The sequence below is a fragment of the Manis javanica genome, chromosome 9, assembly GCF_040802235.1.
Source record: "Manis javanica isolate MJ-LG chromosome 9, MJ_LKY, whole genome shotgun sequence".
In the NCBI taxonomy this organism is placed as follows: domain Eukaryota; kingdom Metazoa; phylum Chordata; class Mammalia; order Pholidota; family Manidae; genus Manis; species Manis javanica.
The window spans coordinates 82,264,697-82,286,903 of record NC_133164.1 but is presented as its reverse complement, the minus strand read 5'-3'; the positions used below and the strand labels follow the sequence as shown (position 1 = coordinate 82,286,903).

The 22,207-nt window shown below is 38.6% G+C and overlaps 1 protein-coding gene across 28 annotated transcripts in view; it reads right to left on the bottom strand.

The window, feature by feature from the left end:
- The window catches only part of EPB41L3 (erythrocyte membrane protein band 4.1 like 3), a 241,908-nt gene that overhangs the window by 11,115 nt on the left and 208,586 nt on the right, over positions 1–22,207 (bottom strand). For 8 of the 28 annotated variants that reach the window (XM_073212845.1, XM_073212830.1, XM_073212834.1 and 5 more), the window contains exons 10-17: positions 19,910–20,007; positions 19,048–19,223; positions 15,772–15,992; positions 11,962–12,525; positions 6,837–6,890; positions 4,324–4,359; positions 4,073–4,138; positions 3,413–3,604 (exon numbers count right to left, since the gene is read on the bottom strand). In XM_073212845.1, coding sequence (XP_073068946.1) covers positions 3,413–3,604; positions 4,073–4,138; positions 4,324–4,359; positions 6,837–6,890; positions 11,962–12,525; positions 15,772–15,992; positions 19,048–19,223; positions 19,910–20,007 — 1,407 coding nt within the window. Of the gene's footprint in view, positions 1–3,400; positions 3,605–4,072; positions 4,139–4,323; positions 4,360–6,836; positions 6,891–11,961; positions 12,526–15,771; positions 15,993–19,047; positions 19,224–19,909; positions 20,008–22,207 lie in introns of all 28 variants that reach the window. The other 20 variants (XM_073212849.1, XM_073212853.1, XM_073212838.1 and 17 more) reach the window with 12 other exon arrangements.

The following is a 22,207-nucleotide window of genomic DNA, read 5'->3' as shown; positions in this document are numbered from 1 at the left end:
TGGACCTGAGCTGGGAGTGTGTGCACAGAGGACTCAAGTTTTCACCACTCTGCACCTGTCTGCTAATGACTGGAAAAGCTCTGTTCATATCGACTTTAGACTTACATTTTAGTGAGCAGGTGATTCTGCAAACATGGAATCTGCAAATAAGGAGGATCAATTGCACTCAGCTTACATACCTGTAAAACTACCCCCCACATGAAAAAGAGGATGATAATGGTACTGTGTAAGTGGCAATGGGTATTGCATTTTGGTTGGGATTTGCAAACCTTTAATTTTTAAGTAACCATGGGGGACTATAACTCAAATACAGCCTTGGCCCATGGGCATCATAAAAGGCTGTTATGGGAAATACTTGGGGGCAGAAGATGCACCTGGAACACTTCATATACCAATCATCTACCCTTCTGGGGTTTGGTGGGCCCTGCATATGGGTTTGTCTATTTTCCAGAGTCAATGAGCATTTGATACTATCTGCTGCTTTGGGGCATGCTTGCTACCTGCCTGCTATTAACTCAAATGTTTGGAACTTGAAATCACTGGCAATGAAATTTCCATTTTATAATCAAGATGATATTCTTAGAATATAATCACTACTACTGGGTCATTCAATATATTTCTAACTCCTCATTTTTTTTTACTTGTTTATAAATTGGTAGCATTTTACAGAAACAGATTTACTTAGGATTCAACCACCATAGATAAAATAAACAAAAACAATGGTCACACTGAAAATCAGAGATCATCAGATTTTTTTCTAAAACATTTTATTGCTGAGATTTCCAAAAAATCCAACTAAGCTTGGGTGCTGAATTGAAGTTTCCTCACCTTTATGACACAAACCATATTACTTTATTTAGGATGTCATTTTTAAGAATTAAGTAAAATGAAATATCTCCTTTTAGAAATAATTGAACTTCTTTCTAAATTGACCAATTACTATTTAATGAATTTAAAGAGGGGCATATTAACTAATAGGATGATGTCAAATTAGTAATTTACTTAGAAAAATACCTCAACTCCAAAATAAAATATGTTCATAAATTAATAAGCTTTGTATGTGCAAGTTGGTAGGAAAAAATTATTTTTTATGCTTTCACAAAACAAGTAACAAAAGTCATGGTTTTAATATAGAAATTGGCAAGAATTTAGAGCGTAAGAACTTTCTGGGTTGTTCATAGGATTATCTTCCAGGGCCCTCAAATGGGGTATAAACTTTGATGTCATCAAAGACCAAGACAAGGGCAGGAAGGAATCAAGGTCACCCGGCCTGGCCCTAAAGCCACAGGAGCTCGCAGGGCTCTGGCCTCCCAGAAGGGACCTCTCTCCTTCTGGGACCCAAAGCTCCTCAGAGCTGCTCTTTTACAGCACCTTTACTCACCAGCATTAATCAGCCTTGCTTTTAAGGTCTTTACATTTAGCCAAGTGTTTCTACAATTTCCTCTTTTCATTGTGGTGGAAGAGCATAAAGGTACTGCATCTCCAGCACGATTTAGCAGACACTTGAGGGCAGTTACTAAGCCAGCCTTTGTTTGGTCTTCCCCAGCAACATGACTAAACTGTTGTGCTGTGCTCTTCTGCAGAGGACAGGTCACCATCCTTTAATCATTTAACATTCTTTTCGTGGGCTCACTGCAATTTCTCTGCACTCACACAGAAGGCATTGACATCTGGAAGTTCACTATAGTCAAAGGATCACCTCTTTAAGTTATTAATGTTCTTTGGGTTCATCAATGTCATTCTCTCAGAGGATTTACTAAGTGAATAACCATTTTTTACTCATTTTTCATCTTGGACTCTTAACGTCCCCAGTTTATTAGCACCACCCTTGAACTTCTCCAAGCAACTACTTCACTCCCACTCAAAGTGGCTGCCACCTACCATTTCCCTGACTAAGACTGGGAAGAGAGGTTTGGCTTATTTGTTTTGTTTTGCTTTAGGTGGCCATTTATGTGGTATTTCTGTAACTTAATCCAGTATCTGCCATTTTCAGAGCCAGCACATTCTTCCTTATTTGCAACAGAGAGAGTAGAAATCTGGTAAGCCAAACCTGACCAAGTACAGTAAGATTTTGCCATCATCACAAGTGGTATTCTTAATAATGCAGGGGCTACAATGTTTAAATCAACCACATGTGAAATTTCTCTACCTTGAAACTCAAGTAATCTAAATGAAACTGGTGTTTAATGGTATAAGAAGACTTTGGTAACCATGCTTTTCACTGATTCTGCATAAAAGGGCCCTTTTCAAAGTAATTCAAGTGGATATACACCTTGTCACTGTTTAATAGGGATTAGTTAGTGACTGTGGTCACTTTTGACAAACAGCTTTCACAGGAACTTTAGAAAATGAGCACATGAGCATAATTATATTCTTTTCACTGCAAGGACCTAAGCATTGCATATAGACTATGGATTCTTAAGGGTTTTTTTTTTATATGACTTAACGGGTCTTTTTTAAAAGGATTTTTCTCCCATAAAGGTGTTCAGTTTTACTTTTCTTCTGTTCTCAGCTTCTGTGTTTCAGCTTCCTGAACAAATATCTTACAACAAAAGAGACTTGGTAAGAAAGAAGTTGATCAATACGATGCTAGAAAGATTCAGTTTTTAAAAATTACTTCCTTTGAAAGACAGAGAAAGCAAGATGATGTCCAAAAGTTGACAAGACTGCCATTTGAGGGACCCACACCATGGGAGCACTGCAATAGCACCATGAACCCCTCACTCTCTGGCTGAACATTTAGAGAGCTTCTCTATATGGAAGACCCTTACTTACAATGACATTCTGGCCTCTACTTTCCCTGTTAAAAATCAAATAAAAATGGATCACAAATCAGTTAAAATAACCACTTACATATGTAAAAAATCAGTTACAAATAAAAATCAAGTACCACACTCATTACATACTATGAAAAGTCAGGCAGAGTAATGCCAGAGTCAAATATGCTCTGAAAAGCCATCAGCTTCAGATCACCACTCAGTCAAACTTCAAGACAATCTCAACAGGACTCGTCTTGCAATTGATGAGAGACATTCATGAATTTTAGGGCATTTCCTTAAGTTGGCAGAAGCAGAATATTCAGAAAAAGTGTCAGTTTATTACAATAGCATTTCAATTTCTCCCAGCCGTGAAATCTAGGTCTATGGTTATAATAAGCGGATTGACACTATGCTTCCCCGTGGTTCCTGGTTCACTCTAACTACCATCTGGTGCAATTACTCACTCCTGAGCTACCTAATCATTTGACTTCATAGCTTTTCTTTGGAGCACTGAGTAGGTCAGTTCAGGTTATACACAGACAAGCAGTGAGATTCTCTACTCAGGAGCTTGCCAAATCCCTTCCCTGCAGAGAAGCGAGGCTAGTCATCAACAGAAGACAATTATGACCCAAAGCAAATACCTGAATACCAACCTCCTCAGGTACCAGTGGTTCAATCATGGGAGCGTCCTCCTGCCTGGTGGCTAGTCGCACCGGGGAGGTAGAGAGCCTCTTTTCCCATTCATTCATGATGGCAGTGTCTGTGGAGGTTTCCAGAAAGGTTCTTTTCAGCTCACTAATATTGGTTTGATGTTTCATCAGGTCATCTTGAGTTTTATCTAGCTCCTAGATTCAAAACATAAAGAATCCAACAGTCAACGTTTTATACTTGTTTTCATTTCTGCTCTCTCTCTCTCTCTTTTTAAAGTAATATCAATCTCATTAGTAGTCAAAATAAAATAATTTTGACCAGGGTTCATGGCACTACCACAGACACTCTGGTGAAAATGTGATATTTCCCAGGAAAAGACAGGAGAAACAAATCTAGTTCACGCAAGCATCAAAATCAAAAGAATTTTATAAGGTAAATTGCAAAAAGTGTAATACACATGTCAACAGAGAGAATTAAAATAAATACACACACAAGGAAAAGGATCTACATTTAAGAGAGGAAGGAATCTGAGTAAGCTGAGAAACACCCCCACTTATTCAGGTCAGAGCACACAGTTCATGCAGCATGGCACAAGCCCATGGGGATGCCACTAAAAGAAAACAGACACACACGAACATGCACTGGTATATACCAATACCAACCTCTAACATAAGATTACTATGTTTGACATACACATTTTCACCCTTTATTCGCTTAATCAGACTATTCTGAAAAAAGTGGAAAAGAAAGGGAAAGGTAAGGGATATGGTAGTTATGGGAACAAATGCCATCCTCTACACTGTCCCAACAACACGGTAACCAGCTATGGAGCATGCTGGAAGATTTGAACACCATAGATGAACAAACACTTATCACATACTGGTTTTTGCTTTTTTCATTTTTCATTTTCTACCTGTGCCTTGAGCTCTGCATCTTCCTCCTGGTCCGACTGCCAGCATCAAGAGAGAGTGGGAAATAAAGTCTTACCATGCAATTGACTCTAAGATCGAAGAACTATATAAACTTGCAAAAAGGGGACACAGGGTTGCTCTTGTACATGGATGCCATTTCTTTCCTGTATGCAAACCACAACATTCTCACACACAAATTATGAGGCTTAATAAGAACACAGGAATAAAAGACTTCCTGGTCAGTGGGTCTTTTACACTTTGACCTGGAGACTTCCTACTGTGACAAGAGCACACATATGCATGGGAGGTGACAGTGAGGGCTTGGTGGCCTATCCTTAATGAAACATTAGAAATGGTTCGGGAAGTGTGGGGAGACACACTGAAATGAAAAATCACAAGAATGGCTATGAGGACCCAGTAATGAGAGCTCCCTTAGAATGTACAAATCTTCACAATGATTCCATGAGATTAGCTATTATTATCCCTAATGTGTTAGTAGAGAATCGAGAAACAAAGAAGTTAACACAGAGGTTTCCATATTTAAAAATTTCTTGGAACCCTGAATTTGAACCCATATACTTAAAAACAAATTTGAGAAGGGAGAAAGCTGATATGGAGCCAGTAAGGAAGTTTGAAAAAAAAAAAAGAAAAGGAATCAACTGCCATCAACATTACCACCATTTCTTTCAAATGTAGACATGATAATTTTTGAGTTCATGAAAAATATAACAAATTTATGTAAAAGCCACTTCATTAACCTTATTTTTCTAATTTAAGGATTTGTCTAATCCTTGAACTGGCATCTGAGTACCAATAACCAGATGATTAGCCAAGCCACTTGTGTGTGCAGCAGCAATGCTGTGTTCCTCACTGTGGCACTCTGACCCAGGGCCTGGGATTTATGCCTGAGCTGCAAGAGGTCCAGAGTGAAATTACAGATTAGACAAGGGTGATGCCTGAGCAAGAGGTCTTCAACAAATCTATCTGGGTCTCAGTTTCCATATCTGCCCATGGGGGACAAAACTGCCTACCCAGCTTGTCCCACCCTTCACTACTGTTGCGCTGGCTCCTGAGAGAAGAGAGGGGAAGTGTTTAAAAAGTGCAGTGCTGGTGACATGCTCATTCTCAATTCAAAGCTTTTCATGTTATTTTTAAGCTTCACAATCTACCAATGTTACCTGTATTCATTTGTATGCGTCAAATGTTGTATACCAAATTTTAAAACTGTTACAGAAATTTAGAGTATTACTATTAAAATACTTTTCATTTATAGCACACTAGGATTACAATTAACTTTATTTTACTAAATGTATGAATATGTAGCTACATGTAACTAATAATTCTTGCAAAATCAAGATGTAATTTTGTTATATGTGGCATAGAAAATTATTAAAACTTTTAACAAATTTATATGTGATTGCTTGCCTAAAAGAATCTAGTTTTACAGTATTTTTAACTTAAAAAAATTTGTAATCTCCAAGCTTCAGATTGAATTCTGGCATTTTCAAAGGATGAAACTTAATAAAACTCTATTTTGGAATGTTTTTCTGAAGATGTTTTAATTAAGTGATGTATAGATACTATATAAAATGTTTTTAGTTCTTTCTAAATATCCAACTGGAAAACATTGTATGATTAGATGATGTAAAAAACAACCTACAGCAAACATTATCACAAAATAAAAAAATCCTGCTAGAACTTCAGGAAATGAACATCTTGACTTCTATTACTATAAATATTGCTTTCACAGAAATTGTAATTAGTTACTGATAGAAAATATTTGAAATACCTATTTAATGTATCCTAAAGAATAAAGGGTAAGTAGTAGCATAGTATCTTTCCTATCACTATTCAATGTGATCACATTTTTTTCAACAAAGTACTAACAGTAATTTATTAATTAACAGTAATTTACTAATTTTATCTTCCTTAGAAAATTCACTTCTTTTGAGTGACCTAGCTATATTCTGTCTACAAAAATGAATTAAAAGAAGTTGTCTTATTTTAATAATTATTATTTGACCATTTGGGATGTAAAAATACATCTGTGCCCACTAATAAACTGATTAAAATTATTTGTGAGCCTCCTCACCACTCATCATGGCTGTCATACATAAATGGCCCCTCATTTGGGGTAGGGGAGAAAAAAAGTTAACAGTTACAAAAATTAACATTAAAAAAATTAATAGTTAAAAAAATTAACAGTTTAGCCAAGGGTTCTCAAAATGTGATCCTGAAGTTGACATAGTAAACATCACCTGGGAGCTTGTCAGAAATGTAAATTCTCAAGTCCCACCCCGGACCTTCTTCTGAATGAGGAACATGAGGATGAAACCTTCCAAATGGTTCTGATGGAGGCCAGAATCTGAGAACCATTGATCTAGGCAAGAGAATCTATTAAACTGCTACTGTTAAGTTAGCATTTATCTCCACTCTAAAAGCAAAAAGACCAAATTCCTCCCTGCAGAGCCACCCTACAAGGCATTTTCCCAGCCACCCCGGTTATCATACCAACCTCAGTGGCAGTGGTTTCCCCGTCAGCTGCAGTGTCCGTGCGTTCACTGTCCGTCTATTGATAATAGAAGTGATCAGGTTCCAGGAGGAAGGCAGGAATAGAAAACAAACCCATCTGGTCAATCAGGGCATGGCACAGGCCAACAGTTCGCACTCTGTTTCTGTGACCCTGTACCGCACCACCTTCCCACAAGAATGCAGGTTCAAGCCAAAGCACAAGAAAGGCCAGAGCTACGTTCCACTAGCAGAACCACTCAGAGGACGACCAGTGGCACACAGCCCATGGGAACCGCAGACCTGCCTCAGCCAGGCTGACTTGTCTGGTTTCAAGTCTCAGGAAAATCAAATCATCATTCTTTCCCCACCCCTTTCAAACTAAAACCCTGAGAAAGATCTAAAAATGTTCAATGCAAATAAAGTTGATGTTTATAAATGTTTTTATTCTAGTAATATGTCACATTTGAAAGGTCAATTAAAATGTAAATTTAAATAAAAAGCGACTCTTAACAGTCACTGGACTTTCAGCCCCTCATTTATACCATTCTGGGAATTTATGGCCATCAGGCTGTCTGCATTACCTATTAATTATAGAAAGCACATGCCAGTGACTCACAGGCATACATTTTATACGTGAAAATGCATCTCAGTTTTCAAGTAGCATTACTAACTACACTTTTTAAAGATACTATGTTGCATTTATTTCGTCCCACCCTCCAATATAAAGAGGTATATCAAAGTACATATTTGAACATCTTTTTCCAAAAAAACCATTCAAATGAAGCAAATTAAAGTAACAATTAAAAAAAGAAGGAGTGAGACATCTGGTTGGAAACACATAAAACAAAGCACAGCATTTGACAGAGCCTAGTTTTCAAGGGAGAACTACAGTAGTAATTTCAGGACTGGTTTTTGATCTGTTTCATGGAGGTTTATGATTTAAAACAAAACAGTTTTTTTCTGGAGTAGAGCCATAGCCACTGAAAATGGGACATCCAAATGCCCTAATATAATATTAGCTGACTTTCCCTTTGCAAATGGCAAATACTCATTAATAAAATCCTCTTGAGCAAAGATGTGTGATTACCATCTGGAAAACAAAAATCAAAACTGGGGGCTGTAAGATTATGCACCTGTCTCTTAGAATAATCTTTCACTCCAAAGACCCAGGAATGTCAAGAAGCATATGACTGGGATAGTGATGTTCATTCAATGTAATTCTGGGTAGGCTGATTTTTGGGCACTATGACAAACTTTTGTTTTATACATTCCTAAAAGAAAAGGAACTCAAATTCATGCTTGGCATGTGCCCCTGAGGTCGCCATTCTGGTAACCTTGCTACCATGCTTCAGTGGGAAATAATTTTCAATTGGTTGGTAAAGACAGCATGCTGACACATTTTCATGACCTGACCACCTTGGCAACACCTGGGGGTGGCTATTAGTTTTTTCCAAGGGTGACTGTTGCTATGGCATTAGTATGGTTTCACCAGCTGACAGCCTACGGCAAGGCCAGCGTGACCAAGGAAGAGAGGAGAGCAGAATGACTCAGAGACACCTTAGTCTTCCAAGAACAAACCAGAATGACTTGTGCCTAGTGTGCTAGCTAGTTGTGTCGGACACTTCAAAGGTCCTTGAAATTTCCCTCATGGCTTTAAAATTTACTTCAGCAACTTTCCAAGCATCTTAGCTTTGGGTCATAATCATGGTTGGGTGAGGGGTCTGATGTCAGACTGACATGAGCTCAAATCCTTGGTATTTAAATCTGTGACACACCAGACACATTTCATACTTTAATCCCAATTTTCTTCTAGTAAAATGGGGAAAATAACAGCCCTAACTGTATCAGGTAGTGGATACTAAGTGCTTTAAACAATTCCTGACACACACAGTTAAAAATGCCTATAATAATTGTAAAATACTGATGTTAATATATTACATGTTAGTATGACATATTAGTATTACATATATAATATTATTACATATTAGTATTATAGTATCACATAATCATGACTACTAGTAATTTTCTTAGCTATACACAAGCAAGTAGCTTGGGCCATATCTAAACTCCTTTAAATTCCTACTTAGTACTAGTCATTCAACCAACAGAGTGTCTGATCAATAAATAGTTAAAAAATGAAGTAATATATGTAAGAATTTGTTCACCATGTAAGAACTTGTTCGTTGTGCTTCAGAAGATCAGAGACTGATGAGAATTAGGCTTGGGGTGGATTAATGATTGTGCATTGAGTCCCCTGTACAGAATTTTATTGTTGTTAACAACCATTTGATCAATAAATATGAGAGATACCCTCTCAAAAAAAAAAAAAAGAAGTAATAAAGGCTGAATAAAGCAGCTTTTATAATATACTATAACTAAACAAAACTACAAAACTATAATTCTATGTTTACACAATTTAAAATGTTGAAATCAGATGACCAATTAATTTTTTCCTCCAGATTTGAACCTATCTCTTTTTTTGTATTATCAAAAAATTCCTTACAAACTGACATATAATTATATCCTATGGTATGATGAGCCAAATTCATCTGTTTCCTGACAGGTGTTTTAATATTCTGCCCCTTATTTGGGCATTCTGAAAGTACAAAAGGAAAAAGAAAAGATTGGCCAGCAGCTTTATAGTTTGAAATGAGTAAGCCTTTCTACACTGGGGTTCACTCTTGAGAAAGGCTGAAACTAATTAAGCCACTATAACACATGAAAAATGTAAGCAGTGGTGAGAAAATATTTTAGAAGAATTATAGTCATTAGGGGTTTTGCAAAACAAAAGTGACAGAGCTGAACTGTATGTTGCAAAGTCACCCACTTTAGCTGCCAAAGTACTTGAGGCCCAGAGAGTAAAACAGGCCATGTAAACAAATGGCAATTTTCTTTTTTAATTGAATGACCTACATATGAGTCCCGTGAACTACAGTGCGCAGCTCTTCACACTTGGGGTTAAGGGAGGACATGGAACAGATGGCCAAAAATGGAGTCTAGTGTCAGGAGAGCGGGCATGGGTGGGGGGCCTGGGGAGGAGGGTTGAGAAGGCTGCAGGAGTCAGTGCTGGGTCATAGTCCCAAAGATTTACAAGAAAAAGAGAGCTACGACTGGGAGGCTCCAGTCACATGCTTGCTAGCTTGCAATGAGTATAACTGCTGTGATTTGTTTTGCTGATGTAATGCAGACATGCCCAAGTTTAACATTAATTCTCATGCACTGATTACAACAAGATGTATACCCTGGATTAGGCACAAGATCTGTGTGGTCTGCTACATAAAAGTTCAGTTATTTAGAATTCAGAAAAGCATGAAACAGCAATCTTTCTGCTTTGTTAGCTTGACGGCTAACTCCACTGCTAAAGGAAATATATATGTCCAGGTTGGAAACCAGATATTACAGTCTTTATAAATAATATCATGTTCTTAATGTTGTATATTCTAGTCCTGTGTTATTTGATAATAGTGCCACTGTGAGAAATAGTGATTTTAAAGCCTTGGATTTAAAGTAGTTTTCTCTTCAAATATTTTCCTTGTATGAGAATAGTTTTTAAAATATATATATATGTAGTTGCAGCAAGTCATATATGATCCAAGAACCTTGAAAAAGGGCTCTAATGTAACATCAAATTGAAAAGCTTAAACTTTTATTTAAAACATCTGTGAGACCATTCCAATTTTTTTTCCTTCTGCTGCAAAGAAATGGTCATAATGTCACTAAATATAGGTATTTACCTTTGCTATTCCATATATTCATAGGTGCAGCTCAAATTATGATTTCTAGCTGAGCTTAGATCTAAATATAGTTTCTTTTCTTTTTTTAGTGTTTCTTTGACTCTGTGATTTTTTTTCCCTAATGCTAGGAGTATTGGGCTTGTCTCCTTCCACAAAAACCCTTGTTTCATGGAAACAGAAGAGCTGGAGGGGCCTGGGGAAGGTGTGTGCAGGAGGGAGGTGACAGCCAGGTGCCTCCATTGGCAGCTTCTGTTCTTTTTCTCTGCATCTATTTGAAGCCTGTGGAAAGGGAACTGCTGGGCTGTTCACAGAGCTGTGGAGTGGGAAAGGAGAGCAACTAAAAGGACAAGCTACTGGCTGCAATGCCAACTAAACCAATGACTCACATGAAGGCTGGAAGACTGATAGCTGGCATGCCTTCATGGACAGGGACTGAAGGTTCAAGTCTTTTCCATACTAAATAGGTGCCTGGCTGAGCGCCACAGAGGCCTATACAACTTCCCTGACCTTACTAGACTGTCCATATGTGTGTGGATTTTGGCTTATGCTGGAGTTGAAAGACTTACGGCTGTCCAATATATGCATTAATGTTGCTGGTACTGATGAAATTTCAGCTCATTTTGACAATGCCTAGAAACCTTAATGAGTCTTCCCCACAGGGTTTGAAACCTGCAGTTCTCTCTGCTACTGTCTGTGGCCCCACTGTGACTGCTCTCATGCAGACATCATGACAGCAAACATGCTTTCTGTCCCAGCACCCAGGGAGTCTGCCTCAGCTCCAGGAGTAACAGCAATGGTTGCTACTGCTGGGGAACCACAGAGGAGAACACTGGGGATGTGCTGGAATCTCCAGGGAGGAGAGGCCTTTCCAGTTGGGGGGAGCTGCACAGATGGTGCAGATACATCCCTCTGGCAGTGTTCCTTCCCACCTCACCCTGAATATCATTTACCTACAGGTGCCACCACTTCACATCATTTTTTCAGGAGACATTTTGGCAATGCTCCATAAATCTAGTCAAAAGTTGTTTGTGTACATTGTGTGTAATTTACTTTATTAAAAAGTAACTGAACAGAACCTTTAACTGAACCATGACTTGTTTACATAGCTAGCAGGCCACTCAAAATTGGCTTCTGGCTGAGTCCTTTACCAGCCATAGAATTCCGTGGGTAGCAGAATGATTCCAGGCTGGGTGCACACTGCTACGTCCACATGGTGTTGTGCCTAACCCTGGGGCCGGGTTATACTCCCCAACACACAAAAACCTCTTCACATATTGGCACAGACAATAAATGAGGCTCTGAAAGTAGGACCACTATGGCAGTAGGCGTCTAGCACTGTTTCGGACCGAAGCCCCAAACACGACAGGGGAGTGTGCTCTATGCCGAGGTACACACCTCTTCCTCTGAACTGTCACTCGGGTCATTGTCTAGTGAGGCACTCAAGGAGGCCGCCTTGGGCTCCAGGTAGCAGAGGCACAGAGCCAGAGGGAAGGAGAGAGTGAGGGCATATGGCACTGAGAAGGAGGCGGAGAGCAGAAAGAAAAAGATGAAGAGGAAACAGGGCACGAGCGAGGGTGAGCGAATTGGGAGGTAATGCTGCAAGCTCTGGGGGAGGAGGCTGGTTTCCGATAGGTTAGGGAAAGAGAGGTACCCATCATCATCTAGAAGAGAAGGGAATGACTCAGGGAGCTGCAAGGAGAAGGAAAACAGGGTTGTCCCTTTGCCAGTTGGCTGTTTGTAGCTAAATGTCACATCTTGGTCTCCCAGGAAGGGCTTTCCTTTGCCATCCGAGTCCAGTGTGGACTCCCCACGCAAGTGCCCAGTGCCTTTGGACAGCTCAACACCCAGAGGGTGGTGGTCATTCTCCTTACACCTCCTACGGAGCTCTGTGGGCAGTGCAGGGGGACAATGGGCTGATGGGGGTGACGGGGGACATGAGTCAGTGCCAAGCCAAGGTGACTGATGTGGAAGAGTCAGAGAGAGACAGAAAGCAGCAAACAGAGGTGCAAAGGGACAAAAAGAAAACTGCAATTAGTTAATTTTCTTATGGGCATCAATATAAAATTGTAAAACAAGAATTTTAGTACTAGGGCTGTTCATGTATTTCAAGTATTCAAGCTGCATGCCAACACTATGAAGGGCTACCATTTCCCCCTTAGACCATCACAGAGAATGTGGGCTTTGTAAGTCAGAACAGAAACTATTTGGTGAGCGATCTCAGTCTACATGTTTCACATGACCCAAAAATTGTGTTTAGAACAACAACTCTAGGAAATTTCAGGGCTTGGAGAACAAATGTAATTCTCTGATATCTTACAGTCAAGACTTTCAATAACTTCTCCTGATCTCCAGGTAACAGATCTGTTACTATACAGTTCAGTTGGATTAAAAAGTGAAAACAAATCCAAATTGTCATTATTAAAAAAAAAAAACCTCTCACATTACCTTTCCTTGCTTGGTCAATTACATTTAAGCAGCGGGGTTTCTAAATTAGGAAGTTTCTGGCCCCACTCCTAGCTAATCGATCAGTGGTTCTGATTAAAGAATTCAACAATTAGCCTTTTAGGAACTTGGACTTTGGACAGAGAATTGAAGTTTCTTTGAAAACTCTTGTTTTGGCTCCTTTATCCAAGTTGTAAACAGAATTTAAATTCAAGTGGTTTCGACATGCTAACTAACAAAAATAATGCATTTTCTTGTAGTATGGCTTATAATCGTTCACTTAGTATTTGTGGTCCATAAACAATAGAAAGATACGATTTCCCAGCTTCTGATTTTTCTTAGCAGGTAAACTGTATGTTTAAGTCCCTTGGTCTGAGTCCTTAACAGAAAGAATACAGGCAGGCATCCCCACAAAAGTGCTCCCTGGTGAGTTCAGGCTTCTGCAGGGAAAGCAGCTCTTTACATTCTCTGGCCTTGGCAGTCTCAAGGAGCACAGCCAGTTTCCTCTGCAGGTGGTGGAGGGCTGCTGAGCAGGAGGGGAAGAAGGAAAGCAAGCAAAGCCCAAACAGGACCTGGACACCGCACAGAAGCTGCTACAGCCCGGGGAGTTCAAGACAAGGTCACACGGAGCCTGGAGATAATTAGACATTCGCTGTTCTCTGTAACAGACCGTGCATGTGCACACTGACGAGTGTTTTGCCTACTGATCTGATGGCATGGAAATTACCCAGCCTGCTTTGTGGTGTTTATCCAGTCCTGACATGGTAAATACAGACATAGAGGGTAAGAAAATGCACAAATAAAATTATATCACTGGTATATGAGAATTTAGAAGTGTCTGTTTTTCAGTATTAGACAAGTGTGTCTTTTCCCAGTACAAATATGTCATGTCCCAATGACACTAAACATTGGGTTTTAAACAAGACCCTGCACAAATCCCATTTAACTGAGAATACTGGAAAAGTTACAAGCTGACTTCTGCATGCACACAGTCATTCCCTCAGTGTCAGAAGGCTGTCAATCACCTGGAGTGACCATTAGCCTGGGACACATGCCTCTTCTCAAAGGCATCTAGGGCCCAGTCTTCTAAGAATTATTTCCAGTAATACATTTTCATTTTGGTTAAAAAATGAATACCCTCTATGTTACTTTTTGAAGGTGGAGAAGAATAAAATAAAGGTTTAATCTTCAATGCTACCTATTAAGGTGGTTTTTAAAAGATAACTTTGTCCTGTGGGAAGTGAAGACAAAGCCAGGTCTGGGCCACAGCCTTTCTGAAGGCATCTGCGTCAAAGTGCTGGCTTCTCAGAGACTCAAACTATGATAGTCATGGTTTTCTTTGTCTTTTTATTTTCCCATGTCATAAATGTCAAAAGTAACAGCTTAGTACTATATTTTATATAAACAAATTGGTGGTCTTTTAAAATCAAAGTGAGATTACCTGGATCTGCTTTTGGAGCAAACTGAAAGTCATATATACCCTTATCTGCCATGTGATAAATATGATCATATAGTTACACATCCCTGAGGATCATATGTTGGCATGGGTGATTTCAAGAACTCATGGAACACATTTGCTGTTCAGGTACATTATTGCTCATTCCTATTTAAAACCTACTTAAAACCTGCTTTGACTTAACTGAAAAAGAAGTGTAAAAACAGAATTCAGAACAAAGCACATTTTAACGGCAAAAGTGATCCAAATATCCTTGGTGTCATTTCCTATCCTGTTTTTATTTTTGTTTGGCAAATAAATGATCTTATCCTAAAAGAAAATTATGTATTGGGTCACTTAGAATAGTCTTACATAACTATATTTGTTGATCTATCTGTGTAGATGCCACTGTTAAACTCTTGTCAAAAGAAGCACTTTCCCATAGAGCTCCAGGGAAGTCTCTACCACATAAATCTATATTTGAAGAGCCCACATGCAAAAGAACAATTTTGCATCAAATTTACATAAGTTTTAGCATAACCTGTAAATTCCCCAGCATTTTTATTCTATTTCCTTTCACTTTGTACATTCTAATAGCCACCCTGTTTTCCCCATTATTATTATGCAGAAATCTCTCAAGGTGTTTTCTGACTTTTATTTTTCAGAAAATTTGCTCTATAGTACTGAATCACCAGAAATAAACATGTTAAAGAATAAATTGAATTTTGGGTGAAATGAAGTTACACAATTAAATGAATAAAACAGCTTTAAGAAATTGCTGCCAAATTCAATGTCTGCCTTCCCTTGCAACTTTCTGCATTAATAACCTCTTCAAAACACGTCCATGCACTACCTTGATTAAATTGTAATCAGACGACTAAGAGAGGAAACAGTGTATATGCAGGCTATGGTCACTCTGTTCGTTGCAGTCAGAAGAATGACAATACAACTACCATTACATCCACAAAAATATACAGTAGTTGGGTAGGAGAATGGGGCCAGAAACAAAGAAAATAGCTTTCAGTTCTGAAATGTGTGCTCAAACGGAAAAGTGTACTAGGATACCAAATGTAGTTTTAAGAAACATAGACAGGACAGCTGTTGAAAGTCTTACATAGCACATCAGTTGTTAAAAATATTTTCAGAAAGTTAAGGAGGAATCTTTAGAGATGTGGACACAGGAAACACTTAAAAAACTGACAACATGTGACTACTGCTGAAATAGGAGTTATCCTAAGTCTAAGCACATTTCTAGATCATACCCTCAGAACCATTTGGTAGTTCTTAAAAGTGTGAGCAAGCTCTGGGAGGCAGCCTGGGAGATGTACCTTTCCCTCGGGCCGTGCCGCTGTGACAGGCGTGGCTTCTGCTGCCTTTTTCCGTCTGTCCTCGTCCTCGTCATGCTCCTCCTCGGCCTTTTTTTCCGGCGTCACGGTGGTGATCAAGTTGGTCTGAGAGATGCCCTTTGTTGTCGCGTACTGGCCAGTACCAACCTCTGCAGCAGACACAGAATCCTTCATGTATATTTCATGGTTTTCATTCACTGATGCTAAAAGCAAATACAATTGAAGAAATAAAGTCTGAAATAGTTACGTCAGAAGACAGATAAACACCCCCAGTTGTCCCATTACAGAAAAAAAAAAAATACCCTGACCAAATACCAGGTTTTTCTTGAAAAGACACATCAGCATTGCAGCTCTTTCATCCAAACATTATCATGGGCTCTTCCTGCATCTTCTGCAACACCGTTTTCAAATGATATAAATGCTCATCTCTGGAAGCCACCAAAATAATTTCCATCCATCCTCAGGCTCTCTGGTGAGGGTGAGCATGAGGGCGGATGTGGTGGAAGGACTGAGCTGCTGCACAGCCTCTGACCTCGCAGAGTAACTGGCTGGGTGCCGCACCAGGTGTAGTGGAAAGTCCCACAACTCCTGGCTGGCTTTGCAGTGAACAAGTGCTGTAGTACACTTGACTTTGAACATATCTTTGAAGTGCCATTCGCCAAGGAGCACTGAATTGGTTTATTATTGTTATTACTGTAATGGTTGAAACTCTATCCCTTCTACAACATATAAGCTCCATGGGAAATAATGAAATTTAATCATCATGGGAGAGATTAGAAAATTCAGATGGCAACTCTGTTCAACTGAAATGAAGCAATGTTTTAACTCCTATTGCACTTTCAGCAGACTACCTTGGTATGCATGCATCCCTTCATCTCTAATCTTTTGTGAAAGCAAGACGACCAACCATTGCTAATGAAATTCATGCAAATGCAAAGTGCACAGACATAAGCCATGTAGGACCACAGCCTTTCATCCCAGCTAAAATGTCTTAGTGAAAGAAATGCTTAGTTCAGTTAAATATTTAAAATTCAGTACTCGTTATTTTAGGTTTTAGATATATAAAATGTATTTCAACTTACAATTAATGCTTTTTCAAATACACAGTAGCTAATCATAAGTAAAATATAATCAGCTTTCATATTTTAGGAAGTTTAAAACATCAATGTAAGAAAATATTCTGAAATCCTTTTATAATAACTGAACTGTTTCACTAAAATATCTTCACTAAGATATTTCATGTTTCCTTACACTGAAGAAAAAGCTCATATGAGACATAGTTTCCAAATTGGCCCATTAGGCTGTTCTAAATCAGATGCAACCTGCAAAAAGCAGTTTTATGTTTTAACATGCAGCCATAGCACCTGGCTCAGCAGCACAGAAAACATACTAGAATTGGCAGGACCCCAAAGAGCGAGAGACAACACATACTAACATCAAGAGACAACACATACTAACATCGCTTTTGGGCAGGGAGGAAGAGACAGTATGATATTAGTACATTTATTTCACAAGTGTCTTCTGTCTTCTCAGCAACCATCATCACACAAAATGTCACAAGGAAAACAATAAAAAAAATGTGTTCCTTAGGTACACATCTCTGAACAAAGTGGATGATATTTGTGGAAAATATGGTGTGATTCTATAAAAGTTCCTGACATATGAAATACACAACAGATTCTTTATGAAGAGTCTCTAAAGGAGAAAGAAGAGTAAATGTGACAGGGTAAAAAGAGATGCTCCACTGTTAACATGGACTTTTTGGTATCTTAATTCTACTTGAAACAGTCCTAATAAAGATTTTATTCTAAAAGTTTGGCTCTAAGTGGGATATTCCGAAAACAGGAAACAACTGGAAGATATAGAATGGTAATTGATCCCAGGCCAGCTCACAAATGCCTATGAGGATAATCATCAATATAATCACTATTATATCTGTAACAAGAATGCTTTCACATATGTCTTATTCACTCTTTGCAATAACCCTGGTAGAGGTGGCCACAGACCCATTTTACAGATAATTACTAAAACCGAGACCTGGAAGTTTGAATCATTCGCCAACTGCCACAAAGACAGCAGGCCAGATGGCCTGGACTCTGTCTGGGATGAGGTATGCCAGGTAAGTAAGTGCTCTTTCTACTTCACTTGCAACATAAGCAATATAACCCTAATAATACAATTTTGACTCGGTAAATGGTCAATAAAATACCCCATCAGGAAAACAGTTTCTTAAGTCAGGGGATTAAGGGAATGGTCACCTCCCCACCAGCAAGCTGGAGCAAGGGGAAAGAGAAAGGAGCTTTGGGACTCTACGGTGAGTGGTGGCAGAAAGGTAAGGAGGAAGGTGATCCTAGGCATGTGAATTTTTATTTACTTTTATGTTTTTGTTATTATTAAAATTGTACACACACTAGAATCTTCTCTTTTTATGTGCACAGGACAGGTCTTCTACAAAACATTAACCTCCAGGAGCTGTGAATTACAAGGCAGATGCCTGGCCGTGGTCAGTCCCTAAGTTAACTATTACTCCCTGCCATGTCTTGTAGCAGAAAGCACATCTGTCTGTAAGTAAGGACAGCAATTCAAAATATTGTCACATAAAACAGAAGCCTGTTAAAAACTCACAATTAAGTCATTCCTTAAAATGTTATTTATGTGACTCTCTCCCTGTCTTACTTACAGATTTGACTTAACAGTAGAGCACATTTACATAGCAATGCTCTTCCTGCCCATCTGGGATAGGAATTAATATTAACCAGGAGGATCTAACTCAGAGCTTTTTGCTGAGGTATTTGAATGTCATCCTCTCTATCAGCTATTTATTCATTGGCTGATAAAAGTCACATTTTATTCATAGAAATTTCTTAGAAAGAGATCAATTTAACTTAGTTTTTCTTCTGAAACAAATTGTCTGAAAAACCTGATAATCATTTAAGATCTGCCAGCAAGAGAACCAAATTACGTGTAGAGTATATGACGATTAGATTTAGAAAATTCAGGGTGCTGGCTTATGAAATCTATGCTTGTCATTCCCTAAGTACCATTCTTTTAATGTAATTTTATATAAACCCACCAATAATATATATTAAACTCACAAAGGCACTTTTTATAAAACTTGCCATTCAGCCGCAGACCAACGAGTGCTTTTCATTTCATACTATCCAAGAGGATCTCTGTAAATACAAAGCTTGTGACGGCTCCACCCTACTTCTGGTAGCCACTAATGATTATTGTTAAGGGCTTGGGAATGATGCCTACCTCCATCCAAGCTGCGAGACATGGTGTAACGTTTGCTGGACGAGCGTTCAAAGTAAGGGGCAGGACGGTCTATCAGTGCACTGGCTCTTCTTGTCTGGGCTTGCGTCCTGCCACTGTAACGAAACTTGGAGCCCAGGGTAAGGAATTTCTTTGGAGGCGCTTCTGGTAGCAACAGTCTGAAGATATTAAAGAAGAAATGCAAGAAAGACTATGAAGTCAAACATTAAGAATGCTATCTTTTTACTCTGTCGTGAAAGATAAGGTACTTTGTGTGCTAAAGGTTTAACACACACATGAAATTAAATGAATGTGATTTTGTACAAGAAAAATCAATTCACACAGTGCATATCAACTAAGAAGTTCTGGAGTGGCTCAACAAAATGGGGGTTGGTATGGACTTCATGAATTTTAACATCCATGCAACTGGAGAGTCTGTGGTTCTATTAATTCCAAAGAGCAGTTAAATAGGTGATATTAGTGAAAGAAGGAAAGTTATAATTTGTTATGCTGTAGACACAAATCTGATGGTCCAAATACTTTCTGTGAACAAAGGAGTCCAGGGTATCTAGAAATTACTGAAATAGTAAAGAATGGATTGGATACTTCAACTGAATATCCTATAAAAATAATGAAAAGACAATAAAGATAATAAAGAATGGGGAAATGGGGTTGATAAATATAAGACAAGAAATTTCCTTCAAATTTCTTCCGAAGTTCTCTTAGGACTTATTGTCAAGAAATCTGGTGATTGAACTTAAACAGAAAGGATTATGCTTCCATGTTCGTCCCAACAACCTTTTCATGTAAGTGACGCTGATCATTCTAGGTCTGCCGCAAGGGAAACAAAATGATTATTACCTACCTAAAAAAGGTATGGTGTTCCACACATACTTTCCATAAACGTTTAGCAGCTCGATGGTTTGGCAGCTTAAACCCAATGGTGCTTTCAAATTGTTCAAACTACATTTGAAAAACACATTGAAAAGTAAAGTCGTTTGGAATTATATATAACATAACAGCAAATGATTTACAAAATAATAACACCACCCACAATTTTTTCTTTACTCACCAAATCAATTGCTATATGCAGAATTCATGTTATACAAATTTATTCATTAAATAAAATCTCCTTGTACCTATCTTGTTGAAATGCTGCAGGTATAATAACCACATTATGCACATAGCACATTTTTTAATGTACAAGTATGGGTTTTATGCTAACTAAATGCAGAAAAGGAAGATAACTGGGTTCCTTCCAGAGACCAATTTGTCTTGATCTCATTTTTAAGATTTAATTTCAAGGTTTCTTCATGACATCATGACTTCAACTCAAATATACAGAAATGAACAAAACATTCAATTCTCAAGATGACATTTTTCTCCTAGTATCTGGTGAGGAAATATCCATATTTCCTAGGCACTTTATGACTTGGTATCAAGTATTTCTGATTTTATTTGTACAGTCCAGTATGGATTACCATGTTAAATGCTAGTATCTCTCAATATTACTTGTAAGTTTAGATACTGGGAGAACACATTTTTGTATTTTTCAGCATGGATAGTGCAGATGATAATCTATCAGCCATTTGATTTTTCAAAGTGAAATAGCTCATTTTCTGGGTAATATAGTTTAATATTATTGCCATGGCTGAAAATCTTTTTTATTTTCTGAAGATGGTATGCATCAGGCCACCAGAGGGCAATCATTTTAAACAGTAAAGGTTCTCCAAAAGAGTACAAAACAACCAGACGACTGATAAAATCAATAGCAAAGGACCAAAGGGAGGGGTTCTGTGCATGGCACATGGGATATAATATACTTCTAGTTCTTGGGTGCTGATTAGGCCTAGGCAGAGGAGAGACTGGGAAATTTATCACAAGTTGCTCAAATGGCAATTGCCTTTCCCAATTTTACTCACTCTGAACATTCGTGTGCAGTCGCGGACCTAAAAATCACCACTGTTCAACAGACCCAGTCAGTCAACAAGCCAGAGTACTGTGGATCTTGACTAACCCATTCTCCATTTATTTATCCTGTATCTAATATGACCACACACTATGCTAAGGCGAGGGCTTTTAAAGAAGTCAATTCATCTTCTACTGCAAGAAGCCAGCAAGATTCTCTTTGTGTTATTCTTTGTCCAAGGATGATTGAGGCCCCTGCATTTTCTGAATGTTTATCTATCTCTCTATACTTTGTATCCATTTCTTTCAACCTCTGCAGACACTTTGTGCCACCAATAATTTCTTCTTGCCCTATAAATATGATTGTAAGAAAAGGGGGAACAACCAACTTTCTTTGAGCTTGCTTCTGTCTGAACCAGAACCCCCTCTTCCCTGCTAAATGTCACGAAGAGGGAGCTTTGGCTATTATACTCCTTAAAAACTCAACTGCAATCTGGCAGGTGCTCCTAACCCTTCCTGAACTCTTCAGTGTCACAAGGATCTGATCGTCAAGTCCGATGCACTTTTCTTAGTTTTCTTCCTGAGTGCCTTCTAACATTTGGCCCTTCTGGTTAACCATGTGTTCTGAATCTCATATCATCATCATCCCTGACTGTTTTTAATCCCTTCTCTTCTTTCTCTGGATGTTTTTTGGCTGTGGTGGTGGTTGTGTGGTTTTTTTTTTTATCTCCCTAAGTCCCTCTTTCACCTGCCCTTCCCTCAAAAAGTAGTGTTAGCCAGAGTTTTTGTTTTAGGATGTCTTTTATTCTTTAACTCCCCTTGTTCTCTGAGTAACTAATATTCTACACCTAAGCCCTTAAATGAAAGGTATACAGTTGGTGACTCAGTTCAAGTCCTATATTTCTTATGCAAGAAGCACCCTGTGAATATATCTCTCAAAGGAATTTCAATATTTTTTTCTGAAATCCTCTCACTGTCCCCCTCTTGTCTATTCCCATCATGTCCATTGATTTCACTCATGCAAACTGAAGACCTCTGGTTATCCTGGACTCCTTCCTCCTGCTATCCTTTCCCATCCGGTCTCCAAGATCTACCAGTTCTGGCTCTGAAACCTCTCCCATTTGCTCTTTCCATTTTACTTCCACAGCCTCTGCCCTACTTTACATCTTTTCACATCCCATTGCTAAGTTGCTGAATTTCATTCCAAAATACTCATCTAGTATGTCACATCCCTATGTAAAACCTTCCACGGCTC